The sequence below is a fragment of the Pteropus medius genome, unplaced genomic scaffold (assembly GCF_902729225.1).
Source record: "Pteropus medius unplaced genomic scaffold, Ma_sr-lr_union100, whole genome shotgun sequence".
NCBI lineage: Eukaryota > Metazoa > Chordata > Mammalia > Chiroptera > Pteropodidae > Pteropus > Pteropus medius.
This window is the reverse complement of record NW_024342472.1, coordinates 674,050-699,039: the sequence shown is the minus strand read 5'-3', so window position 1 is coordinate 699,039 and position 24,990 is coordinate 674,050. Positions and strand designations below refer to the sequence as shown.

General features: G+C 38.2%; 1 protein-coding gene across 6 annotated transcripts in view; it reads left to right on the top strand.

Moving 5' to 3' along the window:
- Positions 1-24,990, top strand: part of ZDHHC9 (zDHHC palmitoyltransferase 9) — a 42,389-nt gene that overhangs the window by 16,605 nt on the left and 794 nt on the right. For all 6 annotated transcript variants that reach the window (XM_039864954.1, XM_039864950.1, XM_039864953.1 and 3 more), the window contains 5 exons: positions 8,515-8,673; positions 21,961-22,098; positions 23,037-23,085; positions 23,845-23,947; positions 24,745-24,848. In XM_039864954.1, coding sequence (XP_039720888.1) covers positions 8,515-8,673; positions 21,961-22,098; positions 23,037-23,085; positions 23,845-23,947; positions 24,745-24,848 — 553 coding nt within the window. The remainder of the gene's footprint in view (positions 1-8,514; positions 8,674-21,960; positions 22,099-23,036; positions 23,086-23,844; positions 23,948-24,744; positions 24,849-24,990) is intronic.

The following is a 24,990-nucleotide window of genomic DNA, read 5'->3' as shown; positions in this document are numbered from 1 at the left end:
AGGGCACCTACTACATAAGGCCACCCAGGTAAGACTGAGAGATGTAGCAAACCTACCTAACACACAGAAATGAACACAGAGAGGCAACCAAAATGAGGAAACAAAGAAACGTGTCTCAAATGAAAGAAAAGGAGAAAACTCCAGAAAAATAACTAAATGAAATGAAGGCAAGCAAGCTACCAGATACAGAGTTTAAAACACTGGTTATAAGGATGCTCACTGATCTTAGGAGAAGAATAGACGATCTCAAGAAGAAATTTATCAAAGAGATAGTAAGCATAAAAAGGGCATAGAAAGCATCAAAAATAACCAGTCAGAAATAAAGAGTACAAAAATTGAAATGAAGAATACAGTAGATTAGATGAAGCAGAGGACCAAATCAGCGATTTGGAAGACAAGGTAACAGAAAACACCAATCGGAACAGCAATAAGAGAAAAGAATTTTTAAAGATGGGGAAAGATTAAGAGACCTCTGGGACAACATCAAGTGTAACAACATTTGTATTATATGGGTATCAGAAGGAGAAGACAGAGAGTAAGGGATCGAGAACCTATTTGAAGAAACAGTGACGGTAGTTTATGTTAAGAGAATAAGATAACATGTATAATTAAAATCTGTAGATCAGAGTTCCAGTCAATATGGTGGAGTAGGTAAATGCTGTGCTTGTCTCCTCTCACAGTCACATCAAAATTACAACTAAATTACAGAATAGTCATCATTGGGAGTCACTTGAGCTCTGGCTGAACAGAAGTCATACAACTGGGGACATAGAAACAAACACAAGGAGGCAGCCAAAATGGGAAGATAAAGAAACATGCCCCAAATGAAAGAACAGAACAAAGCTCCAGAAAAGGAACACAACAAGATGAAGGCAAGGAATATACTCGACACATAGTTCAAAACACCTGTTACAAGAATGCTCAGTGAACTTAAGGGAAGAGTAGATGAACTCAGTGAGAACTTTAACAAAGAGATACAAAACATAACAATGGAGAAAAAACAAAAAAATGAGGCGGAATTGAAGAATACAGTAACTGAAATGAAGACTGTTTTAGGAGGAATCAACAATAGATTAGATGAAGCAGAGGGTCGAATCAGCAATTTAGAACATAAGGCAACAGAAAACACTCAATCAGAACAGCAACAAGAAAAAAGAATCAAAAAAGAAGAAAAAGGGGGGCCTCCAGGACAACATCAAGTGTATCAACATTCGCATCATAGGGGTAGCAGAAAGAGAGGAAGGAGAACAAAGAATTGAAAACCTATTTCAAGAAATAATGAAAGAAAACTTCCATAACCTGGCAAGGGAAATAGACATGTAATCCCAGGAAGTACAGAGTCTCAAACGAGGAAAACAAACAGGCCTACATCAAGTCATTATAATTAAAATGGCAAAGTTTAAAGACAAAGAGAGCGTCCTAAAAGCAGCAAGAAAAAGGGAGTTTCCATATGACTGTTAGTTGATTCCTAAACAGAAACTTTGCAGGCCAGAAGGGATTGGCACAAAATGTTCAAATTGATAAAACACAAGAACCCACAACCAAGACTAGCCTCATTTTTTTTTAATTTATTTATTTTTTTTGCTGTTCTCATTGGGTGTTTTTAGGTGTATCCAAATTACTCATTTGATCCTCTGCTTCATCTAATCTACTATTGATACCTCCTAAGGTTTTCTTTATATCAGTTGTTGTATTTTTCATTTCTGACTGGTTCTCTTTTATGTTGTTTATCTCTTTGTTAAAGTTCTCACTGAGTTTATCTGCTCTTCTCCTGAGCTCATTGAGCATCTTTATAACCAGTGTTTGAACTGCGCATCTGGTAGATTGCTTGTTTGCATTTTCTTTAATTCTTTTTCTGGAGCTTTGTTCTGTTCTTTCATTTGTGACATCTTTCCTAGTCTCCCCATTTTGGCTGCCTCCCTTTGTTTGCTTCTATATATTGGGTAGGACTGCTATGTCACCCAGTCTTAGTAAAGTTGCCTTCTGTAGTAGGTTTCCTGTGGGACATAGGCACAAGTCTCCCTGGTGACCTAAGCTGGTTGCTCCAGGTGTGTCCCTTGTATGGATTGTGTGTGCCTTTCTCTTGTATTTGAGCCTCAGTTGCTATTTGCACATTAATGGAAGTATTTTACTCTTGAGCTGATTAGTAGTGAGGGCTACCCCGTGAATACAGTGGAATAGCTGTTGTTCAGGGGCTGACCCTATGGAGCAGGATTCACATTCGTAGGACTCTGGTGCATGCCTAGTCCACCCTTTGGGTATGACGTCCTCAGATGTCATCTTGAGTTGTGCTTTGGCTCAGTCATCAGGTATGCCAGCCCCGGGGTCTCCTGGGAGTGGTCCTACTGCAGGCCAACTTCAGCTGCAGCCTTTGCCTGCCCAGGGCCACCTGGCATGACCCACCAAGCAATTCTCAAGTAGCTGCTACTCATGCTTGGCTTAGAGGTGCCTTGAGAGGCCAAGCAAAAAATTGAGGCTGGCTGCTGCCAATGCCAGGTTTAGAGCTGCTCAGCATGAAGTACGGTGTACAGAGAAGTCAGATGCTGCTTGTTAAATTTTGTGAGCCTTTGTGAGATTTTAGGAAAGTCCACAGCATGAGCCAAGACAGACTGTAGGGAAAAAACACTAGAAGCAGCATAGGTGGTCCTGCAAGTTGGGTTGGGCAGGTTCTCAGGGAATCACCAGGGCAGGGCAGTGTTAGCCAGGTTGATGGAGACTCAGATATGGCTGCTGCCTGTGTCTGCATGCTAGATGAGGGGAGGGCCTAACAAAGAGCAATAGCTTCTGCCAGCACTTCTTTCTGGGAAAAAGCTGCCCCTGCAGCCCTTGTCCTGCTGCGAGACAATTTAATTCCTCCCCATGTGTCCCTGGCATCCTTTGATCTGCTGTCCTAGTGCCCGAGCCCAGAATGACTGAGTCCTTCAGGGAGTAAGTACATGCACGGGTTCCCCGCAACCCTCCAACCCATTCAGCCACTATCTCCACCGAATTTCGTATCCAGATTTTGTGGGGACTTCTCTTCTGGGCACTGGAATCCTGGACTGGGGAGCCCAGCATAGGCCTCGGACTGCTTGTTCCTCCTGGGGGAACTCCTACCCAGGATATCACTTCTAATTTTCAACCACCACATGTGGGTGTCGGACCAGCCATTTCTGTATATCTACCCCTCCTAGCAGCCTTGAGGTGGCTTCATTTCTATTTCCTTAGTTGTAGGACTTCTGTTTAGCTAGATTTCAGGCAATTTTCAATGATGATTGTTCTGTAGTTTAGTTGGAATTTTGATGTAGTTGGGAGATGAGGCAAACATAGCATTTACCTACTCTTCCATCTTAACTGGAAATTTCTAACAGTGTTTTCCCTAAGATCAGGAACAAGACAAGGATGCCTACTTTCACTACTTTTATTCAATATAGTATTGGAAGTCCTAGCCACTGCAATCAGACAAGAAAAAAAAGAGGCATCCAAATTAGAAGAGAAGAAGTAAAACTTTATTTGCAGATGACACGATACTATATATAGAGGACCCTAAATATTCTACCAAAAAAAAAAAACAACTGTGAGAACTGATAGATAAATAAATAAGTAGCAGGATACAAAATTAATATTCAGAAATTGGTTTCATTTTTATACACCAATAATGAACTCTCAGAAAGAGAAATTAAAAAAAACAATTCCGTTGAAAATTGCATAAAAAGCAATAAAATAGCTAGATCTAAATTTAACCAAGGAGGTAAGAGACCTATACTCATAAAATTATGTCATTGAAGAAAGATCTTGAAGATGAAAATAAATGGAAGCATATAACATGCTCATGGATAGGAAGAATTAACATCATTAAAATGTCCATACTACCCATATCAATCTATAGATTCAGTGTAATCCCTATCAAAATACCAGTGGCATTTTTCACAGTACTAGAACAAATAATCGCAAAATTTATATGGAATCATAAAAGACCCCGAATAGCCACGGCAATCTTGAGAGAGAAGAACAAAGTTAGAGATATCACTCTACCTGATATCAAACTATACTACAAGGCTATAGTAATAAAAATAGTAATAGGTACTGGCATAAAAACGGACACATAGATCAATGGAATAGAATAAACTACCCAGAAATCCACGCCTATGTAGTCATTTAACCTATCACAAAGCATGCAAGAGTATACAATGACGTAAAGACAGTCTATTCAATAAATGGTGTTGGGAAACAGGACAGATACATGCAAAAAGATGGAAACTGCACCATCTTCTTACAACATATACAAGAATAAACTCAAAATGAATTAAGATGTAAATGTAAGACACAAAACCATAAAACTCCTAGAAGAAAACAGGCAGTAAACTCTCTGACATTGCTCTTAGTAATATTTTTTTCTGATATATCCCTTTGGGCAAGGGAAACAAAAGAACAAGTAAACAAATGGGATTACATCAAACTAATTTTTTTTCACAGCAAAGGAAAGCACCAAAAAAACAAAAAGACAGCCTCCTGAATGAGAGAAGTTATTTGCCAGCGATACATCTGATAAGTGGAAAATATCTAAAATTTATAAAGAACTCATACAACTCAACACCAAAAAAAAATGAACAATCCACTTAAAAAATGGGCAGAGGACCTGAATAGACATTGTTTCCAAAGAGGACATATAGATGGCCAAGAGACATGTGTGAAAAGATGCTTGATGTCATTAATCATCAGAGAAATGCAAATTAAAACCACAACGAGAGACTGGGGAAAGTGGTGTAGATGATAGAGGCTTTATTCATCCCCTCTTGAGACAACATCAAAGGTGTGATGGAAGCACGGAACAAACAGCAAGCACAGTCACCTGGGGGTCTAGGTGAATAGAAGCACTACAACTAGGGAGATAAATAAGACATCAACCTGCAATGGTAGAAGATAGGAGGGGGTGAAGATGCGAGGCTGCCCGATTCCAAGGGGCCCAAGTATCCTAAGCAGCTGAGTCGGAGAGAGGCTATGGCAACGGCAGCTGGCAGTTGCAGACGTCTCTTAAAGGGGCCGTGTCTGCGAGGGCACTTGCATGATGATGGACTCCCTCCCTCTGAGACTAGAGCCTGGAAGGCTGCTAGGGGGCACCAGGGACTTACAGGGGGACACTGAGTTGTCAGAGTGAGGGCCGGAGGTGAGGCTTTCTTCTGGGCAGAAGTGCTGGTGGTATCCATTGTTCCTCTGTTGAGCCCTCCCCCTTCCCAGTGTGTGTACTGAGTGCCAGTGTAGCTGAGACATCATCCAACTGGATAATAGAGGTTGATCTGCCCAGAGAATTCCCTAAAACTCTGCCTCCCCAACTCGCAGCCCCACCCTAGCTACATCCAGTTGTGTCCTTTGTGAGTCCTATGCTCCTTGCTCAGCCAATTCCAAGACTAACACTGGTGGCACCTTGGTTTCTGGCATGCTCTCTTGAGGCAACTATAAGCACAGCATCTGTGGATTGCTTGCTGAATCTTAACAGGTGGCCCTGGAGGAGCACAGCCTGGGGCTAAACTTGGCCTGCAGCTGAACCCCTCTTAGGACTGTGCCGCTGGACACCTACTACACAAAGCTACACTAATAAGACCAGGTGACTTAGGAGCTTTGCTTAGTACATAGAAACAGACACAGAAAGGCAGTCAAAATGGGAAGACATAGAAGCAGAAACCATATGAAAGAACAGAACAGAGATCAAGGAAAAATGGAGTCAAGCAATATAACAGATGCAGAGTTCAAAACACTGGTTATAAAGATGCTCAGTGAACTTAGAGGAAGTGTACATGAATTCAGTGAGAATTTTAATAAAGAGATTTAAAAAAAACATAAAAATGGAAATGGAAATTATAAAAGGGGACCAGTCAGAAATGAAGAACACATTATCTGAGATGAACAGTATATTAGAGGGAATTAACAGAGTGGATGAAGAAAAGGATTGAACCACCAATATAGAGGATGGGGAAGCCAAGGACACCCAATCAGAATGGCAAGAAAAATGTAACCAAGAATATAATAATAATTTAAGGAGCCTATGGGACAAAATTAAGGGTAACAACATCCGTGTCATAAGGGTACCTGAAGAGGGAGAATAAGAAGTTGAAGAGCTATTTGAAGAAATAATGATGGAAAACTTCCTTAACCTGGTGGAGGAAATAGACATGCAACACGAGGAAGCTCAGAGAGTCCCCAAAAAAGATGAACCCAAAGAGGCCCAAATGTTAAATACAAAGAGAGAATCTTAAAAGTAGCAAGAGAAAAACAGTTAGTTTCCTACAAGGGAGCACCCATAAGACTGGTAGCTGATTTCTCAAAGGAAACTTTGCAGGACAGTAGGGCTTGGTAGGAAATATTTGACGTGATGAAAATCCAGGATCTACAATCAAGAATACTTTCTCCAGCAAAGCTATCATTTAGAGTTGAAGGACAGATAAAAATAAGCTAAAAGCTTTCCAGACAGAAATAAGCTAAAAGAATTTATCACCGCCAAGTCAGTATTACAGGAAATGTTGGAAGGACTTCTTTAAGAAGAAAAAACATGTATTGAAAACAGGAATAAGGAATGGTAACAACTGCATTCCTATCAATAAGTACCTCAAATTGAAAAGAATTAAGTGCTTCAACCAAAAGATAGGGTGGCTGAATGGATAAGAAAACAAGACTCCTACATATGCTGCCTACAAAAGACTCACTTCAGAGTTAAAGACACACAGACTAAAAGAAAGGGGATGGATAAAGATATTGCCTTGATGGACCTAGAGGGTATTGCGCTGAATGAAGTAAGTCAGATAGAGAAAGACAAATAGCGCATGATTTCAAGTACATGTGGAATACAAACAAAACAACAACAACAACAATAACAAAAATGGAGACAAACTCATAGATACAGAGAATATTTTGAAGAATACTAGATGGGAGGGGGCTTGAGGGGACAGTGGAAAGGGCAAAAGGATTAAGAAGTACAAATGGATAGTTCCAAAATAGCAATGGAGATATAAAGTGTAGCATAAAGAAAGTAGTCAACAATGTTGCAATAAATATGTAAGGGAGAAGAGGGTTACTAGATTTAGTGGGGTGATCACTTTGTGAGTTATATAGATCTTTAATCACTGTACAACTGAAACTATTATTGTATGCCAACTATAATTGAGAAAAACTCATTGAGTTGTACAATGTAAATATAAGCAACTAATTGTCTATTATATTTCAATAAAGCTGAAAAAATTGAAAAAAAAAACCACAATGAGATATCACTCCACATCTATCAGAGTGGCTATTATCAATAAATGAAAGACAACAAGTATTAGTGAGGATATGGATAAATGGGAACCTTCATGCACTGTTGGTGGGATTTCAAATTGGTATAGCCATTATGGAAAACAGTTTGGAGTTTTCTAAAAAATTTAAAAATAAAACTAATTTATGACCCAGAAATTATACTTATGGATATTTATCCAAAGAAAATCAAAACACTAATTAAAAAAAAATAACAATTGCATCCTTATGTTCACTGCAGCACTCTTACAATAGCCAAGAAATGGAAGCAACCTAAATGCCCATCGATAGACGATTGAATAAAGAAGTTGTTGTACATATATATAATGGAATATTACTCAGCCATAAAAAATGAAATCTTATCATTTGCAATGACATGAATGGACCCAGAAGGTATTATGATAAGTGAAATAGGTCAGGCAAAGACAAATACCACATGATTTCACTTATATGTGGAATCTGAAGTACAAAATAAACGAACAAGCAAAACAGACTCATAGATACAGAGAATAAACTGGTAATTGCCAGAAAGAGGGGCTTTTGGGGGCTAGGTGACAAAAAGTGAAGAGATTAAGAAGTAAAAATTAGTAGTTACAAAATAGTCACGGGTATGTAAAGTACAGCATAGGAGATACAGTCAATAATATTTTAATAACCATGTATAGTGCTGGGTGGGTACCAGAATAATTGGGGGGATCATTTCATAAATCATAAATGTCTAACCACTATACTGTATACCTGAAACATATAATGTTGAATGTCAACTCTAACTGAAAAATAAAAATTAAAAAAAATCTCAGTAGCCACTGCCACATTGCTTACTGTATGTAATATATAAAAATACCTTCTTCTGTCATTGCCAACACTGTATATTTTAATTTTTTAAATATTTATTAATATAGTAGGTGAAAATGGTATCTTTGTATTGTTATTTTTTTGATTATGAGTGAAATTGGATGTTTTCATTTCATGTTTTTTTAGCCATTTATATTTCTTCTTTATATATATATTTTTATAATCAGTCAAAAACTTGAAGAAACACTTTTTCACATATACATATAAGAGTTGCATGGCACTCAGTGGAGTTTTAGGGGGACACTGGTATTGACAGTCTAGTCTGGGAATGCTAGTCTGGAGAAGATAGTGGGTTTATGGCACTTTTGATTACTTTCATTGCTTTTGGAGAAGTGGTAAGACTTTGGCTTCAAATAATGGCTACCAGTGATGTTAACTGTCTTTACTGATCTACAGAAGCTACTAATGGTGCCGTGCCCCAGGGCCAGCGACCACCCCCTCGTATCAAGAATTTCCAGATAAACAACCAGATTGTCAAGTTGAAATACTGTTATACATGCAAGATCTTCCGGCCTCCCAGGGCCTCCCATTGCAGCATCTGTGACAACTGTGTTGGTGAGTAAAAGCACCAGGGCTTTGTCTGGGGGAAAGGCTGAGTTGAAGGAAAAGATCAGGGTGATTTTTCTCAGGAGAAATCGGTAGGGATGGGAAGATAGATTTCAATAGGAAACAACTTCAGAACAACTGTAATAAACTACTTCTATAGACCAAATTGGAATTTAAATATATTCTAGTCTAAATTTAAAAAAGAAAAAACCCTCTTTGGTAAATGGGGAAGTAAACAACCTGTTTTTCAAATCTAGATTTTCCTCTACTGGTTCTGTTTCAAATGGAACCCAGCTTACATAGTGGGAGAACCCTAGTCCACTGGAGGGCAGCATCAGGGAAGGAAGGGCTATGTAAAAAGTAGTTCCCAAGAAAGTTGCTAGCATTTATTGAGTTTCTGCTATATATTAGGCACTGCGTGAAGTGCTTTCCCTTTCTCTTGTTTAAGACTTGTAAGAAATCCATGAGTTAGGTATTATTCCATTTTAAAGATGAGGAAATAGGTGAAGCACCTTTGTGTAGATTCATATAATTAGTAAGAGTTGAAGGTAGAACAGGTCTGATTCCAAAACCCTCATTTCTTCTTCCTCTGCTGCAGCTGCAAAGGTGGTGGGTATATGTGTACATAATACATGGTCTGTGCTTCTCTTTGCATGTATGTGGTTTAGTTTAAATCATTGCCTAGTGTGTGCTGAGCCCTGGGAAAGATCAGAGACAGGCAGTAAATATGTTTAACAATAGGCATATATATGCAATTTCTTATTTTATCGTATCAATAGGCATACTTCCAGCATTCTTTATATATGCCATGGAACAGGCCTGAGTACATTGCTTTCCTCTTATTAGCCAATTCTTTAGGCAAAGGCTGAGAAGCTATATCTTACTTTATTTGGTAAAAAGCTCTATGTAGATAGGATTTTTAAAAATCGAAACTCATTTTAAATGAGCCAAGAAACTTGATATTTCAAGAAGGTATGTTGTGAAGATTTTCATAAAGAATTCCCTCTCGTTATTAATATTCTCAAATATAAAGAACTCAAATTGATTTTTTAAAAGAAACGCTAACATTTCAGTAGAAATATAGACAGTTAATAAAATAGGAAATACAATTAACTAGTTAACATAAAAACATTTTACCCCTACTAATAATTGAAGAGATAATAATTAAATCAGGATCTTTTTAATCTAGAAAATGAGCAAGGAAAACCTGATAACGCTTAGGTCTACATGGGTAGGAGTGCGAATTGGAACAATCTTTTTGGAAGGCAACCTAGTAAGATTCATGAAAACATTAAAAAATGTTTACCCTTTGATGCCACTGATTCCCTTTCTAGGAATCTATCCTAAGAAAATCAGAAAGTGGTAAAAGATTTATGTATATAAATATTTATTTGAGAGTTATTATAATAATGAAAAATTGGATAAATTTAATTGTTCACTAGTAGATAAATGGCTGAGTAAATCGTGGGACATTCATACAATAGACTTTTATGGGAAAACCTCATGCCAGAAAGTGAAATGAAAGAAAAAGAAAACAGAAGATAGGTTACATGTATAGTATGATCTCAGTTACAGATTTTAAAAATATAAGTATGTATAAAGAGATATGCAAGGAGATACTCTAGAATACTTCTAGATTGTTATCTATAGGTTTAGGAATTTCGAGTGATATTGTTTCCTTCATTAAAAAAAATCTTCAAAATACTACGAGCAATTATACGCCAACAAATCGGACAATCTGGAAGAAATGGACACATTCCTCGAAACATACAATCTCCGAAGACAGAGTCAAGAAGAAACAGAAAATCTGAACCAACCGATTACCACCAATGAAATTGAATCAGTAATCAAAAACCTCCCAAAAAGCAAAAGTCCTGGACCAGATTGCTTCATAGGTGAATTTTACCAAACATTCAAAGAAGAATTATCATCTATTCTTCTCACACTATTCCAGAAATTTTAAGATGAGAGAAGGCTTCCAAACTCCTTTAATGAGGCCACCATTACCTTGATTCCAAAACCAGGCAAAGACATTACAAAAAAGAAACCTATAGGCTGATATTGCTTATGAATATTGATGCAAAAATCCTCAACAAAATATTAGCAAACTGAATTTAGCAATACATTAAAAATATCATACACCATGATCAAGTTGGATTTATTCCTGGGATGCAGAGTTGGTTCAATATCCGCAAATCAATTAATATGATACACCACATTAACAAATCAAAAGATAAAAACCATATGATCATATCAATAGGTGCAGAAAATCCAGCATCCATTTATGATAAAAAAAAAAAACTCTCAGCGAAGTGGGAAAAGAGGAAACATACCTCAACATAATAAAGGCCACATGTGACAAACCTACAGCTAACATCATACTCAATGGGGAAAAGGCTAAAAGCATTTTCCTTAAGATCAGGAACAAGACAAGGATGCCCACTTTCACCACTCCTCTTCAACATTGTATTGGAAGTCTTAGCCACAGCAATAAGACAAGAAAGAGAGATAAAAGGCATCCAAATTGGAAAGGAACAAGTAAAACTCTTGTTATTTGCCGATGACATGATATTATATAGAGATAACCCTAAAGATTCCACCAAAAAACTGTTAGAACCGATCAATGGATTTGGTAAAGTAGCAGGTTACAAAATAAATATTCAGAAGTCAGTGATATTTATACACCAAATGATGAACTTTCTGAAAACAATCCCATTTACAATTGCATTGAAAACTCTAAAATACCTGGGAATCGAATGATCCAAGAAGGTAGAAGACCTGTTTTCAGAAAATTATAAGTCATTGAAAAAAAGAAATTGAAGAAGATACAAATATATGGAAGCATATACCATGTTCATGGGTAGGAAGAATCAACATTGTTAAAATGGCCATACTACCCAGAGCAATCTATACATTCAGTGCAATTCCTATGAAAATACTAATGGCATTTTTCAGAGAGCTAGGACAAATAATCCTAAAATTTATATGGAGCCATAAAAAACCTTGAATAGCCACAGCAATCTTGAGAAAGAAGAACAAAGTTGGAGGTATCACACTACCTGATATCAAACTATACTACAAGGCTACAGTAATCAAAACTGCATGGTACTGGTATAAAAACAGATACATTGATCAATGGAACAGAATAGAGTGCCCAGAAATAAATCCATGCCTATACGCTCACTTAATATATGAGAAAGGAAGTAAGAATATACAATGGGGTAAAGACAGTCTTTTCAATAAGTGATGTTGGGAAAATTGGACAGATACATGCCAAAAATAAATAAGCTGGACCACCTTCTTACACCATATACAAGAATAGACTCAAAATGGATTAAAGACTTAAATGTAAGGCCCAATACCATTAAACTTCTAGAAGAAAACATAGGCAGTAAACTCTGATATTACTAACAGGAATTTCTTTTCAGATATATCTCCTCAGGGAAGGGAAACAAAAGAAAAAATAAACAAATGGGACTACATCAAACTAAAAAGTTTTGTACAGCAAAGGACACCATCAGCAAAACAAAAAGATAACCAACTGTTTTGGAAAAGATGCTCACTAATGATACATCTGATAAGGGGTTAATAATACCCAAAATATACAAAGAACTTATACAAGTCAACAACGAAAAGTAATCCAATTAAAAAATGGGCAGAAGACCTGAACAGACACATCTCCAAAGAGGAAATACAAATGGCTAATAGACCTACGAAAAGATGCTCAAGGTTGCTAACCACCAGAGAAATGCAAATTAAAACCACAATGAGATATCACCTCACACCTATCAGAATGGCTATCGTCAATAAATCAAAAAACAACAAGTGTTGGGGAGGATGTAGAGAAAAGGGAACCCTCATACGTTGTTGGTGGGTTTGCGAATTGGTACATCCGCTATGGAAAACAGTATGGAGGTTTCTCAAAAAATTAAAAATGGATATACCTTTTAATGCAGCAATCGCACTCCTGGGTATTTATCCAAAGAAAACCAAAACAATAATTCATAAAGATCTATGCACTCCAATATTCATGGCAGAACAATTTACAATAGCCAGGATGTGGAAGCAACCTAAATGCCCATCAACAGACAACTGGATAAAGAAATTATGGTTCATATATACAATGGAATATTACTCATCCATTAAAAAAATGAAATCCTACCATTTGCAATGACATGGATGAACCTAGAGGTTATGCTGAGTGAAATAAGTCAGACATGGAAAGAAAAATACCATATGATTTCATTTATATACAGAATCTAAGGAACAAAAAGAAACTAATCAAAAACAGACTCACAAATATAGTGGACAATCTGGTGATGGACAGAGGGGAGGGGATTTGGGGACTGGGAGAATAGGGTGAAGGGTTAAAGAAGTACAAATTAGTATTTGATAGTTGGTCATGGGGACAGGGAGCATGGCAGAGGGAATACAGTTAGCATTAATATGTTGGCTAGGTGGAGGGCCAGGGGAGGGAGGGAGCAATTTTGGGGGATCGTTTTATGAACTATACAGATGTCTAACCAATGTACTGTGTACTTGAAACTAATTTAAATAAATAAATTAAAAAAAAAGAAATTAAAAAAATATTTGGGTTTTCTACAATGAGTATTTATTGCTTATACTATAAGGAAAAAGGTGTGATTTAAAATATGGTAAAATATATTTGTAGAAATCTTCATTTCCAATATTTTTATATGGCAGATTTGCTTAGAGTAAGACTTGAACATGTCATTCTTCTCTACGTCTTCCTTTCTTTTCTGAAAAGATATTGTAGTCCTTTAACTGAGAGATATATTATTCTTACAGTCTTATTTTTTGGCCAGTACACAGTTTAATGTTCTTTAGAAATGATAGATTTTATTCTCTGTGCTTTTTTTTGTTCCTTAAAATAATACATGTTCATTGTAGAAAATATACGAAGTACAGAAGGTGTAAATAAAACTTAGTCCTAAACTCACTCTCCATTTTGCTTTATTTCCTTCCAGTCTCACTCTGGTTTGCAAAGTTAGATCACAACATGTTAATTTTTAATCCTATCTTTGTCACTTAACATTAATTTTGAGCATTTTTCTTTCGTTTTTTAATTACAGTTGGGATACTATATTATATTAGTTTCAGGTGTACAGCAGTTATTTGACATTTATATAACTAACAGAATGATCACCCTGACAAATCTAGTACATAGTTATTATAATATTATTGACTATATTCCTTATGCTATACTTTACATCCCCATAACTATTTTGTAACTACTAATTTGTACTTCTTAATCCCTTTCTCTTTATCACCCATCCCTGATCCCCCTCCCATCTGGCAACAATCAAAATGTTCTTTGTATCAGTTTGTTTCTGTTTTGTTCATTTTGCTCTTTAGATTTCACATGTAAGTGAAATCATATGGCATTTGTTTTTCTCTGTCTGACTTACTCCACTCAGCACAATACCCTCTAGGTCCATCCATGTTGTTGCAGGTGGCACAGTTTCATTCTTTTTTTATGTCGAGTAATATTCTATTTTATATATGCACCACCTCTTCTTTTTCCATTTGTCCATTTATAGACACCCAGGTTGCCTCCATATCTTAGCTACTGTAAATAATGCTGCAATGAACATATAGATTCTCGTGTTCCATTGAAGTAGTGTTCTGTTTTTGTTTGTTTGTTTGTTTGGTTTTTGATAAATATCCAGAAGTGGTGAGATAAATGGGTCCTTCTTTATCTCTGTTATAGCCTTTATTTTAAAGTCTATTTTGTCTGGTATAAGTATTGGTACTTCAGCTTTTTTTGCTTATTTCCATTTTCATGAAACATCTTTTTCCACCCCTTTACTTTCAGTCTTTGTGTGTCTTTTGATCTAAAGTAAGTCTCTTATAGGCAGCATATGTAAGGGTCTTGTTTTCTTATCCATTCAGTTACCCTATGTTTTGATTGGAGCATTTAATCTATTTACATGTAAAGTAATTTTTGATAGATATGTAGTTACTGCCATTTTATTATTCATATTTTTTTATGTTTTTTTTTTTCTTCTTAAAGAGGTCTCTCCAACATTTCCTGTAATACTGGCTTGGTGATGATGAACTCCTTTAATTTTTTTCTTGTCTGGAAAGTTCTTTATCTGTCCTTTGAGTCTACATGATAGCTTTGCTGGGTAGAGTAATCTTGGTCGTAGGTCCTTCCTTTTCATCATTTTGAATATTTTATGCCAACCCTTTCTGGCCTGCAAAGTTTCTGTTGAGAAATCAGCTGCCAGTCTTATGAGTGCTCTCTTGTAGTAACTAATTGCTTTTCTCTTGCGGCTTTTAAGATTCTCTCTTTGTCTTTAACCTTTGGCATTTTAATTGTGACGTGTCTTGGTGTGGGCCTCTTTGGGTTCATCTTGTTTAGAACTCTGTACTTCCTGGGCTTGTATGTCTATTTCCATCATGAGGTTAGATAAGTTTTCTATCATTATTTCTTCAAATAGGTTTTAATTTTTTTGGTCTCTCTTCTCTTTCTGGTACCATTACGGTATAAATCTTTGGTACACTTGATGTTGACCCAGAGGCCCCTTAAACTATCCTCATTTTTTTGGATTCTTTTTTCTTGTTGCTGTTATGATTGGGTGTTTCTTCTACTTTATGTTCTAAATCACTGATTCAGTCCTCTGCTTCATCTAATCTACTGTTGATTCCTCCTAAGGTATTCTTCATTTCAGTTATTGTATTCTTCGATTCTGACTCATTCTTTTTGTTTTTTTATTTCCATTTTTATGTTTTCTGTCTCTTTGTTGAAGTTCTCATTGAGTTCATCTGCTCTTCCCCTAAGTTCACTGAGCATCCTTATAAGCAGTATTTTTTTCCAGCTTTATTAAAATACAATAGACAGTTAATTAATTGCTCACATCTTTGCCTCCTCCTACCTTTTACCGTTGCAGGGTGATTTCTTATTTCTCTCCATAGTTGTAATGTTTCTGTTCATCTAGATCCTAGGTGACTTTGCTTGCTGTTTGCTCTGTGTTTCTGTCACAACTTTGATGTGGTTGCAAGAGGAATGAACAAAGCCTCTATCATCTACACCATAAGCAATATTTTGAACTCTGCATGTGGTAGATTGCTTGTTGAATTTTCTTTAGTTCTTTTTCCAGAGCTTTGTTCCGTTCTTTCATTTGGGACGTGTTTCTTTGTCTTCTCATTTTGGCCACCTCCCTGTGTTTGTTTCTATGTACTAGGTAGTACTGCTATTTCTCCTGGTCTTAGTAAAGTGGCCTTATGTAGTGGCCTTTGTGGAGACTTGTGGTGCCGTCTCCCTGGTCTCCTAAGCCAGGTGCTCCAAGTGTGTCCCTTGGGTTCTGTGTGCCTTTCTGTTGTAGTTGAGCTTTGGTTGCTGTTCGCACATCAGTGAGAGGGATTGACCCTTGGCTGATTGGTTGTGAAGACTGGCTGGTGACTACAGTGGAGGAGCTGTTGTGCAGGGGCTGACCCTGCAGAGCAGGATTCACTTTAGTAGGGCTCTAGTGCCTGTCCAGTAGGCCCTTAGAGTGTAACATTTTCAAATATGAATGCTGAGCTGTGCTCCGGCTCAGACAGCAGCTGACCACTTAGCATGCAGGCTGAGGCCTCCTCGGAGGGGCCCTGTCACAGGCCAACTTCAGTTGCAGCCTGTGCCCTGCCTGGAGCCACCTGTCATGAGCCAGCAAGCAATCTGCAAATGGCTGCCACCGACACTGGTCTTGGATGTGTCTTGAGATGCTAAGCCATGAACCGAGGCTGGCTGCCACTAGTGCTGGGTTTGAGGCTGCTCAACAAGAGTTTCAGGGCACACCGAGGCCAGATGCTACTTGTTTAGGTTTTGTGAAACTTTGAGAGATTTTAGGAACGTTCTCAGCATGAGCCAAGACAGGCCAGTTGTATGAAAAATCCACTGGAAGCTGCTTTGGTGGGCCAGCAAGTTGGGTGGGGAAGTTTCTCAGGGAATCACCAGAGTGGGGCGACCAGTGGTAGTTACATTGATGGAGACTCAGATATGGCAGCTGCCTGCATCTGCACACTGTGGGAGAGGGCTCAACAAAGGAACAATGGCTTCTGCCAGCACTTATATCTGGGAGAAAGCTTCCCCTCTAGCCTTCTCCCCGAAGCCAAACAACTCAGTTCCTCTCTGTATGTCCCTGACACCTTCCAAACTGCTTCCCCAGAGCTTGAGCTCAGAGCCACTGAGACTGTCACCAAGTATGTATGCATGCAGGCCCCTTAAGAGGAAAGTCTGCGACTCCCTTGGCCCTCCATCTTATTCAGCTACTCTCTCTGCTAGTTTTCACAGGCAGAAGTTGTGGGGACTTCTCTTCTTGGCACTGGAACCTTGGGCTGGGGACCCTGGTGTGGGGCTGGGACCCCATGCTCCTTAGGAGGTATATTCTCAGCCAAGATGCCTCTCCCAGTCCTCAACCGGCACACATGGGTGTGTGACTGGCCCTTTTCACACCTCTGCCTCTCCTACCAGTCTCGAGGTGGCCTCTTCTGTGTGTCCCTAGTTGTAGGACTTCTGTTCAGCTAGACTTTAGGTGACTCCCAATGATGGCTGTTCTGTAGTTTAGTTGTAATTTCTTTGTGGTTGTGAGAGGAGGGAAGCACAGCATTTACCTACTCTACCATCTTGACCAGAAGACTATCTTGAGCATTTTTAATTCATCTTTAATATGTGTTTTTGACTATATTATTTTAATGACTGCATAACTCATCACATAACTATATTCTAGTTTATTTAGCCAGTCTCTTATCACTACATAAAATTCACAATTCCATTTTATTCATCATTATAACACTGTAATCAAGATTATTAAATTTATGGATATGGTAAAATTAGAACCTTCATACATTTCTGCTAGGATTGTAAAATGGTTCAGCCACTGTGGAAAACAGTTTGACTGTTCCTCAAAAAGTTAAGCATAGGAGGGGGGCAACCAAAATGGCATGGGTGATAGAGGCTCTGTTCATCCCTCTGGCGACCAAATCAAAGTTGTGACGGAAACAAGGAGCAGCAGCAAGGAAAAATCGCCTGGGATCTACAACATAGAACTATGGGGAAATCCAAGAAATTACCCTGCAACAGTAGGAGGTAGAACAGGGCGAGGACACAGGGCTGCCTGGTCTCAAGTGGCTGAGTGAGACAGAGGCTGCGGCAGCGGCAGAACCCTTTTAAAGGGGCCACGTTCGTGAGTGGATTTTCATGGTGACGGACCTGCTTGCTCTGAGCACTAGTGCCAATTTGGCTGCGTGCAGGGGACACCAGGGACTTACAGGAGATATTGTCGGAGTGAGGGCTGAGGCGAGACTCGCTCCGTAGAGAAGTGCCGGCGATATCCATTGTTCTCAGTTGAGCCCTCTTTCCCAGTGCGCGGACACAGTGCCACCATAGCCGTGAGGTCATCAAACTGGATAACAGGGGTCACTCTGCGCAGAGGATTCCCTGAAACCCTGCCTCCCCCAACTCGGGGCCCCACCCAAGCCACATCCAGGTATATCCTCAGCAAGTCAGGTGCTCCTTGCTGAGCAGCACCTAGACTCACACTGGAGGCAGCTGACCTCGGTTTCTGGCATGGCCTTTTGAGGCAACTGTAAGTACAGCATCTGTGGATTGCTTGCTGAATCTTAACAGGTGGCTCTGGAGGCTTGGGATAAGTTTGGCCTGCAGCTGAACCCCTCTCAGAACTGTGCCACTGGACACCTACTTCACAAATCTACACTCATAAGACTGAGAGACTTAGGAGCTTTGCTAAGTACATAGAAACAGACACAGAAAGGCAGACAAAATGGGAAGACAAAGAAGCAGAAACCATATGAGAGATTCAGATATAATGGAGTCAAGTAATCTAACAGATGCAGAGTTCAAAACACTGGTTATAAAGATGCTCAATGAACTTTTGGTTAAATTCAGTGAGAACGTCAACAAAGAGATAAAAAACATAAAAATAGAAATGGAAATTATAAAAGGGAACCAGTCTGACATGAAGAACACATTATCTGAGATGAGAAGTATATTAAATGGAATAAACAAAGGAATAAACAGAATGAATAAAGAAAAGGATCAAATGTCTTATCTAGAAGATGGGAAAGCCAAGGACACTCAATCAGAATGGCAAGAGATAAGATACCAAGACTCAAAAAATAATTTAAGGAGCATATGGGACACTATTAAGAGTCCAAACATCTATCTGATCAGCGTAACTGAAGAAAATCAAGATGTTGAACAGTTGTTTAAAGAAGTAATGATGGAAAACTTCCCTAACCTGGTGAAGGACATGGACATAAAACCCCAGGAAGCTCAGAGAATTCCAAACATCAGGGATCCAAAGAGGGCCAAACTAAGACACTTCATAATGAAAATGCCAAAGGTTAAATACAAAGAAAGAATATTAAAAGCAGCAAGAGAAAAACAGATAGTTACTTATAAGGGGAAAACCCATAAGACTGGCAGCTGATTTCTCAAAAGAAACTATGCAGGACAGAAGGGCTTGGCAAAACATATTCAACAGGATGAAGACCGAGGATCTACAACCGAGAATAATTTATCCAGTAAAGCTATCATTTAGAGTTGAAGGACAGATAAAGAGCTTCCTAGACAAAAATAAGCTGAAGAAATTTATCACCGCCAAGCCAATATTACAGGAAATGTTGGAGGGACTTTTTTAAGAAGAAAAAACATGTATCAAAAACATGAATAAAGAATGGTGACAACTACATTCCTATCAATAAGTACCTCAAATGGAAAAGAATTAAATGCTCCAACTAAAAGGTAGAGTGGCTGAATGGAAAGGAAAACAAGACCCCTACATGTTTCCTATAAGAGATTTACTTCAGATTAAAAGACAGACTAAAAGGAAGGGGATGAAAAAACATATTGCTTTGATGGATCTAGAAGGTATTTAAGTCAGACAGAGAAAGATAAATACTATATGATTTCACTTATATGCAGAATCTAAGGAATAAAAAGAACAAACTAATCAAAAATAGACTCACAACTATAGTGGACAATTTGGTGATGGACAGAGAGGAGGGACGTTTGGGGGGCTGGGAGAATGGGGTGAAGGGTTAAAGAAGTACAAATTAGTAGCTGATGGATGGACATGGGGATGGGGAACAGCATAGGCCATGCATTTAGAATGACGATGTTGGCTAGGTGGAAGTTCAGGGGAGGGAGGCAGCAGTTGGGGAGGTGACCATTTTACAAACTGTATAGATGTCTATCCAATGTACTGTGTACTTGAAACTAATTAAAATAAATAAATTTTTTTAAAAAGTTAAGAATAGAATTATTACATGACCCAGCAATTCCATTCCTGGGTATATACCTGTATTAACCTGCTTGGGCTGCCATAACAAAATATCACAGAATGGGTGGCTTAAATAACAGAAGTTAATTTTCTCACAATTCTGGAGGCTAGAAGTCCAAGATCAAGGGGTCAACAGGGTTGATTTCTGGTGAGGCCTCTCTCTCTCTCTGGCTTGCAGGTGGCCACTTTCTTGCTGTGTCCTTATGTGGACCTTGTTTCTGTGCTTGTGCACTTCCGGTGCCTTGTCCTCTTCTTTTAAGGATACCAGTCTTATAGGATTAAGGCGTCACCCTTATGGCTCATTTAACCTTAGTTACCTTCTAAGAAGTCCTATCTCCAAATACAGTCACATTGGGGGTTAGGGCTTCCACATATGAATCTGGGGGGACACAATTCTGTTTGTAACAATACCAAAGAGAATTGAAAACAGAGATTCAAACATTTTTGTACGTCAGTGTTCATAGCAACATTGTTCACAATAGCCAAAAGATGGAAACAACCCAAGTGTCCATCGGCGGCTGAATGGATAAACAAAATGTGGTATATCTATACGATGAAATGTTATTCAGCCACAAGGAAGAATGAAGTCCTGATACATGCCACAACATGTATGAACCTTGAAAACATAAAGCTAAGTGAAAGAAGCCAGACACAAAAGGCCACATATTGTATCAGTCTACTTATATGAAATATCTAGAGTAGGCAAATTCATAAAAATTCATAAAGGAAATAGTATATCTCTATTTCCTTATGCGATTACTGAAAATGTATTCTGCTAGAGGAGTGTGAGCATTATTAAGACTTTTGATGCACATTACTAAATTACTTTCCAGAATGGTTCTCTAAATTTATACTCCCACAAACAGTATATTAGAGTGTTCATTTACCCTATTCTCATTAGCACTGATATTATTTTTTATGTTCTTATTTTGATAGGCAAAAAATGTCTTATTGTTGTACTAGCATTGCACTGAATTATAAGTGAATCTGAAAACATTTAAATATATTTTATATGGTATTTATTAACTTTTTGTCTTTTGACTATTTCCTTGAAGGAGTATTTGTATTTTGTTATTGATTTGTAAGGACATTTTATATACCAAGGTACAAAATTTACATACATTCCTGCTGGGCTTTTTTTTCCTTTTTAATTTTTTATAGTATATTTAATGTATATAGAATATTTTTTTTAAGTTTGTGGAATCAAATCTATTTTTCTTTGTCATCTGTGTTTTTTTCCCCATTACTTTTATGTTCAGAAAATCCTTCTTTGTATGGGGCATAAATCTTTGTCTATCATTTATGCTTATTTTATGGTTTCACTTTGTTTTTACATTTAACTCTTTAATTCTTCTGAAATTACTTTTGATAGTGTGAGGGGAAAAATATAACCCTATCTTCCACCAAATTGCCAATTGTCTCAGAGTCGTTTATGGAACAATACTTCCTTTCATCACTGATTTTGTAATGCCGCCTTTATTAGACAGAGAATTCTTATATATTCTAAAGTGTTTCTGGGTACTCTTCATTCCATTGAGCTATGCCACACCATTTTAAGTATTGTAGTTTTATAGTCTTTTGCTAACTGGAGGTGAAGAAAAACAACATTACTCATTTTTCGAAACTTCCTTGGCTATTTTTACTTATTTTTTCTTCCTGAACTTAGTAGGCCTACCTGCTAAGATTTTTCTTTGGAAAAGCAATGTCTCTGTGTTAACTGGCAGTGAGACTGATCACTTAATGCTTCAGTGCCTCAGTTTCCTCATCTGTAAATGGAGAAAAGAATATCTTCTTTTGCTTAACTTCCAGGGTGATTATGGGGACCAAATGAGATGGCTATGAAAACATTGCGAAAAAGTAAAAAATAGAAACTAGTTTCTTACAGTTGAAATAAGCAATGATCCTGGGGTTTTTTAATTAGTTACTACGTGGATAGTGGGTTTGCACTGTGTTTTGGAGGCTTTGGCACTGGACTCTCTTTCTTCCACAGAGCGCTTCGACCATCACTGTCCCTGGGTGGGGAATTGTGTTGGAAAGAGGAACTACCGCTACTTCTACCTCTTCATCCTTTCTCTCTCTCTCCTCACCATATATGTCTTCGCCTTCAACATCGTCTATGTGGCCCTCAGTGAGTATGCAGGGTAGTGTGTATTATTGGAGTGGGGGTGGGAGAAGACTTGAAGACAGTTTAGGGGAGTGGTTGGGTTTCCTGGTGCAACTTTACCATTGTGAAGGTGCCTTAGGACCAATTAGAAATGAGCTTTAACGTCTGCTCTCGAGCAGGCCTCCAAACCTTAGCTCACATCAATTAGTATTTACTGAGTGTTTTGGCCTTCTCACTGGCCCTCTGTTGGGGACTGGGATCATAATAGCTGGTCTGTACCCAGAGTACTGGGAATTTCTGAGGTGATCCCAAAAATTGGAGATGTGTTTTTCCTGTCTGCATCCTCTCTTTTTCTGCCTTGTAAGACCTTCTCTGTGCCAGGTAGTAGAAGCACTTATACACAGAATGCCTTTTATTAGCTCTTGGTTTACTTTGGGAGATCGAAAATTCACACTCACATGTGTGCATGTGCACACACACATACATACACACATAAATCATCAGATAATAAATAAGGACAGATGGGATGTGGAGTTAAAGGAGTGGTCTTGATCAAGATAGCTTTCTGGGAAGAGATGAGTTCTCAGCTAGATTTTGAATAAGGGAGGACACAGATTGGTGAGGAGAGAGAATTTTTCTTGGATATTTCTGATTTCTTTAATCTATGAATGAATATCCCTCTCCATGCCCATAGTTAGGGGCTAAGGAAAAGGGAGAGGAGCCAGGTGATTTGCTTCTGCCTGAATCTCTAGTTTAGTGCTGGGTCCCACATTGGAGATGTGAACACTTTGGTCAGGAAACTACTGGCTTAGAGCTGAGAATCCCTTGTCTGAGTGAGGGCTTATCTCATGTCAGCTTGTAACAGGGGATAGAGAGGAAAGGAAGTAAGTACTGTGATAAATATGCATTTTTTTTACTAAAGTCACTAATTTTTCTCTCTATTCCTCCTCACAATTTCACAGAATCCTTGAAAATTGGCTTCCTGGAGACGTTGAAAGAAACTCCTGGAACATATCCTCCCTTGGCAGTATGTGCCTGTGAATCCCTTTTAAATTACTTTTCAGCATGCTTTCCATATGCAGTTCTCCCATCATCTCATTTTTAAGATGTCAGAGAATACCAAAGTCTAAAAAAAAAAAGATGTAGTCTTAGTGGTAGCAACCAGAATGGAAGATGGCCAGGACTTAAAGGGAGGTCTTTCCCTTACCCCCGTCTCTACTGCTTCCCTCCCAAGTCCTTCTGATCCCACACTCAGCCCTGCTTTCTATAGAAGGTTGTCTTTGCCTCAATAGACTTCTTAAGTAACTTGCTGGAAGTCCCACCTTCCTGTTACAGCTAAGGCTTATTTTGTACAGCAGTTGCATTTCTGAAAATGAGATTCAGATGGGATTTCTATAAGTCACATCCTGTTTTTCCCACCAATTTATTATTTATAAAATTTTTTGATAGATTTTCCATTGGCAGTGATGGACAACATTGTTTAACTTTGCCCCCCTCATAAATGTCACCTTCGAAGAGCTAATGATGAGTAAACAGGCAGATTCACTAGAGATGTTAGAGAGTTACTCATAATGAATAACCAGGAATCTTTACCTGTCATAAGTGTTATATCCAGTGAGTTTAGAATTTGCCTGTTGTTATATATGGATACTCGGTCATTTGTGATATATGTTCTGAGAGGTAAAGATAGTGTGACTAGTGCTATGAATATGAGCAGAGGCATTGAGTCCCCTTGTGTGGCTTCTTCAACATTCCTTAACATTACCTTACTGTTCTAGAAGTACTCATTTGTTTCTTCACACTCTGGTCCGTCGTGGGACTGACTGGATTTCACACTTTCCTTGTGGCTCTCAACCAGACAACCAATGAAGATGTGAGTTAACTTTCCCTTATGAACACATATTCTTCTTCTCCCCAAAGCCTGTTTTTACCTGCTAGAGAACTGGATCTCCAGGGCCTGAGAGGTTGAGGCAGGCAGAAACATGGTATGGGTGATTGTTAAATTTGATACGCAAAAGAGAAAGTAGACTGCTTTGTTTTCAGCCAAATGCCTATAGAGAATAAGAAATAAGAGGTTGAATCATTGGGTGGGTACAAGTTCTTCAGCTGTTCATAGGTCTTTAAAAGATAGTTGATGCCTCTGGATTTGGAATGGACAGGGACAGGTGCACTGAATAAATTCTTGCTTTTTAAGTTACCAATTTGTGTTCACTGTAGAAAATCAGAAAATACAGATGAGCAAAAAATAGCAAATAAGTTCCTGTAGCTTTATCTCCTAGACATTACCACTATTAATGGTACGATATGTAGTCTTCTTTCTAGACTTTAGACTTGTTCCCACGTTTGTTTATGTGACTATATATTTTGTGTTTTTTATTTTGTATTTTTAAGTGAAAATAATAATATCATTCAGTTATCTGCATTTTTCACTCTATTGTGAACATTTTTCCATTACTATGCATGTACTTTTTTCCCTTTTCTTATTGTAAGATACGCAGTACATAAAATGTACTCTGTTAACTATTTTTTAAGTATAATTCAATGGCATTAAATATAGTTATGTTGTATAACCATCACCACCATCCATCTCCAGACTTTGTTTTATCTTTCCATGTCTCATATATTTTTTCAACAAAATTTTTTATGTAAGCTTTGGCTTTTATCTTGCAGATCAAAGGCTCATGGACAGGGAAGAATCGTGTCCAGAATCCCTACAGCCATGGCAACATTGTGAAGAACTGCTGTGAAGTGCTGTGTGGCCCCTTGCCCCCCAGGTACTCAAGGTCCCTGGGACTCTTGGGACTAGCATCTCAACCTGATCTCATTACCTGGTCTGATGCCTTTTTCTGAATGTGGCCTCTTTGTGTCAAATATATCTTCCCAAGGATTGTCCCTTGGTGCCAAAGCTACATGGAC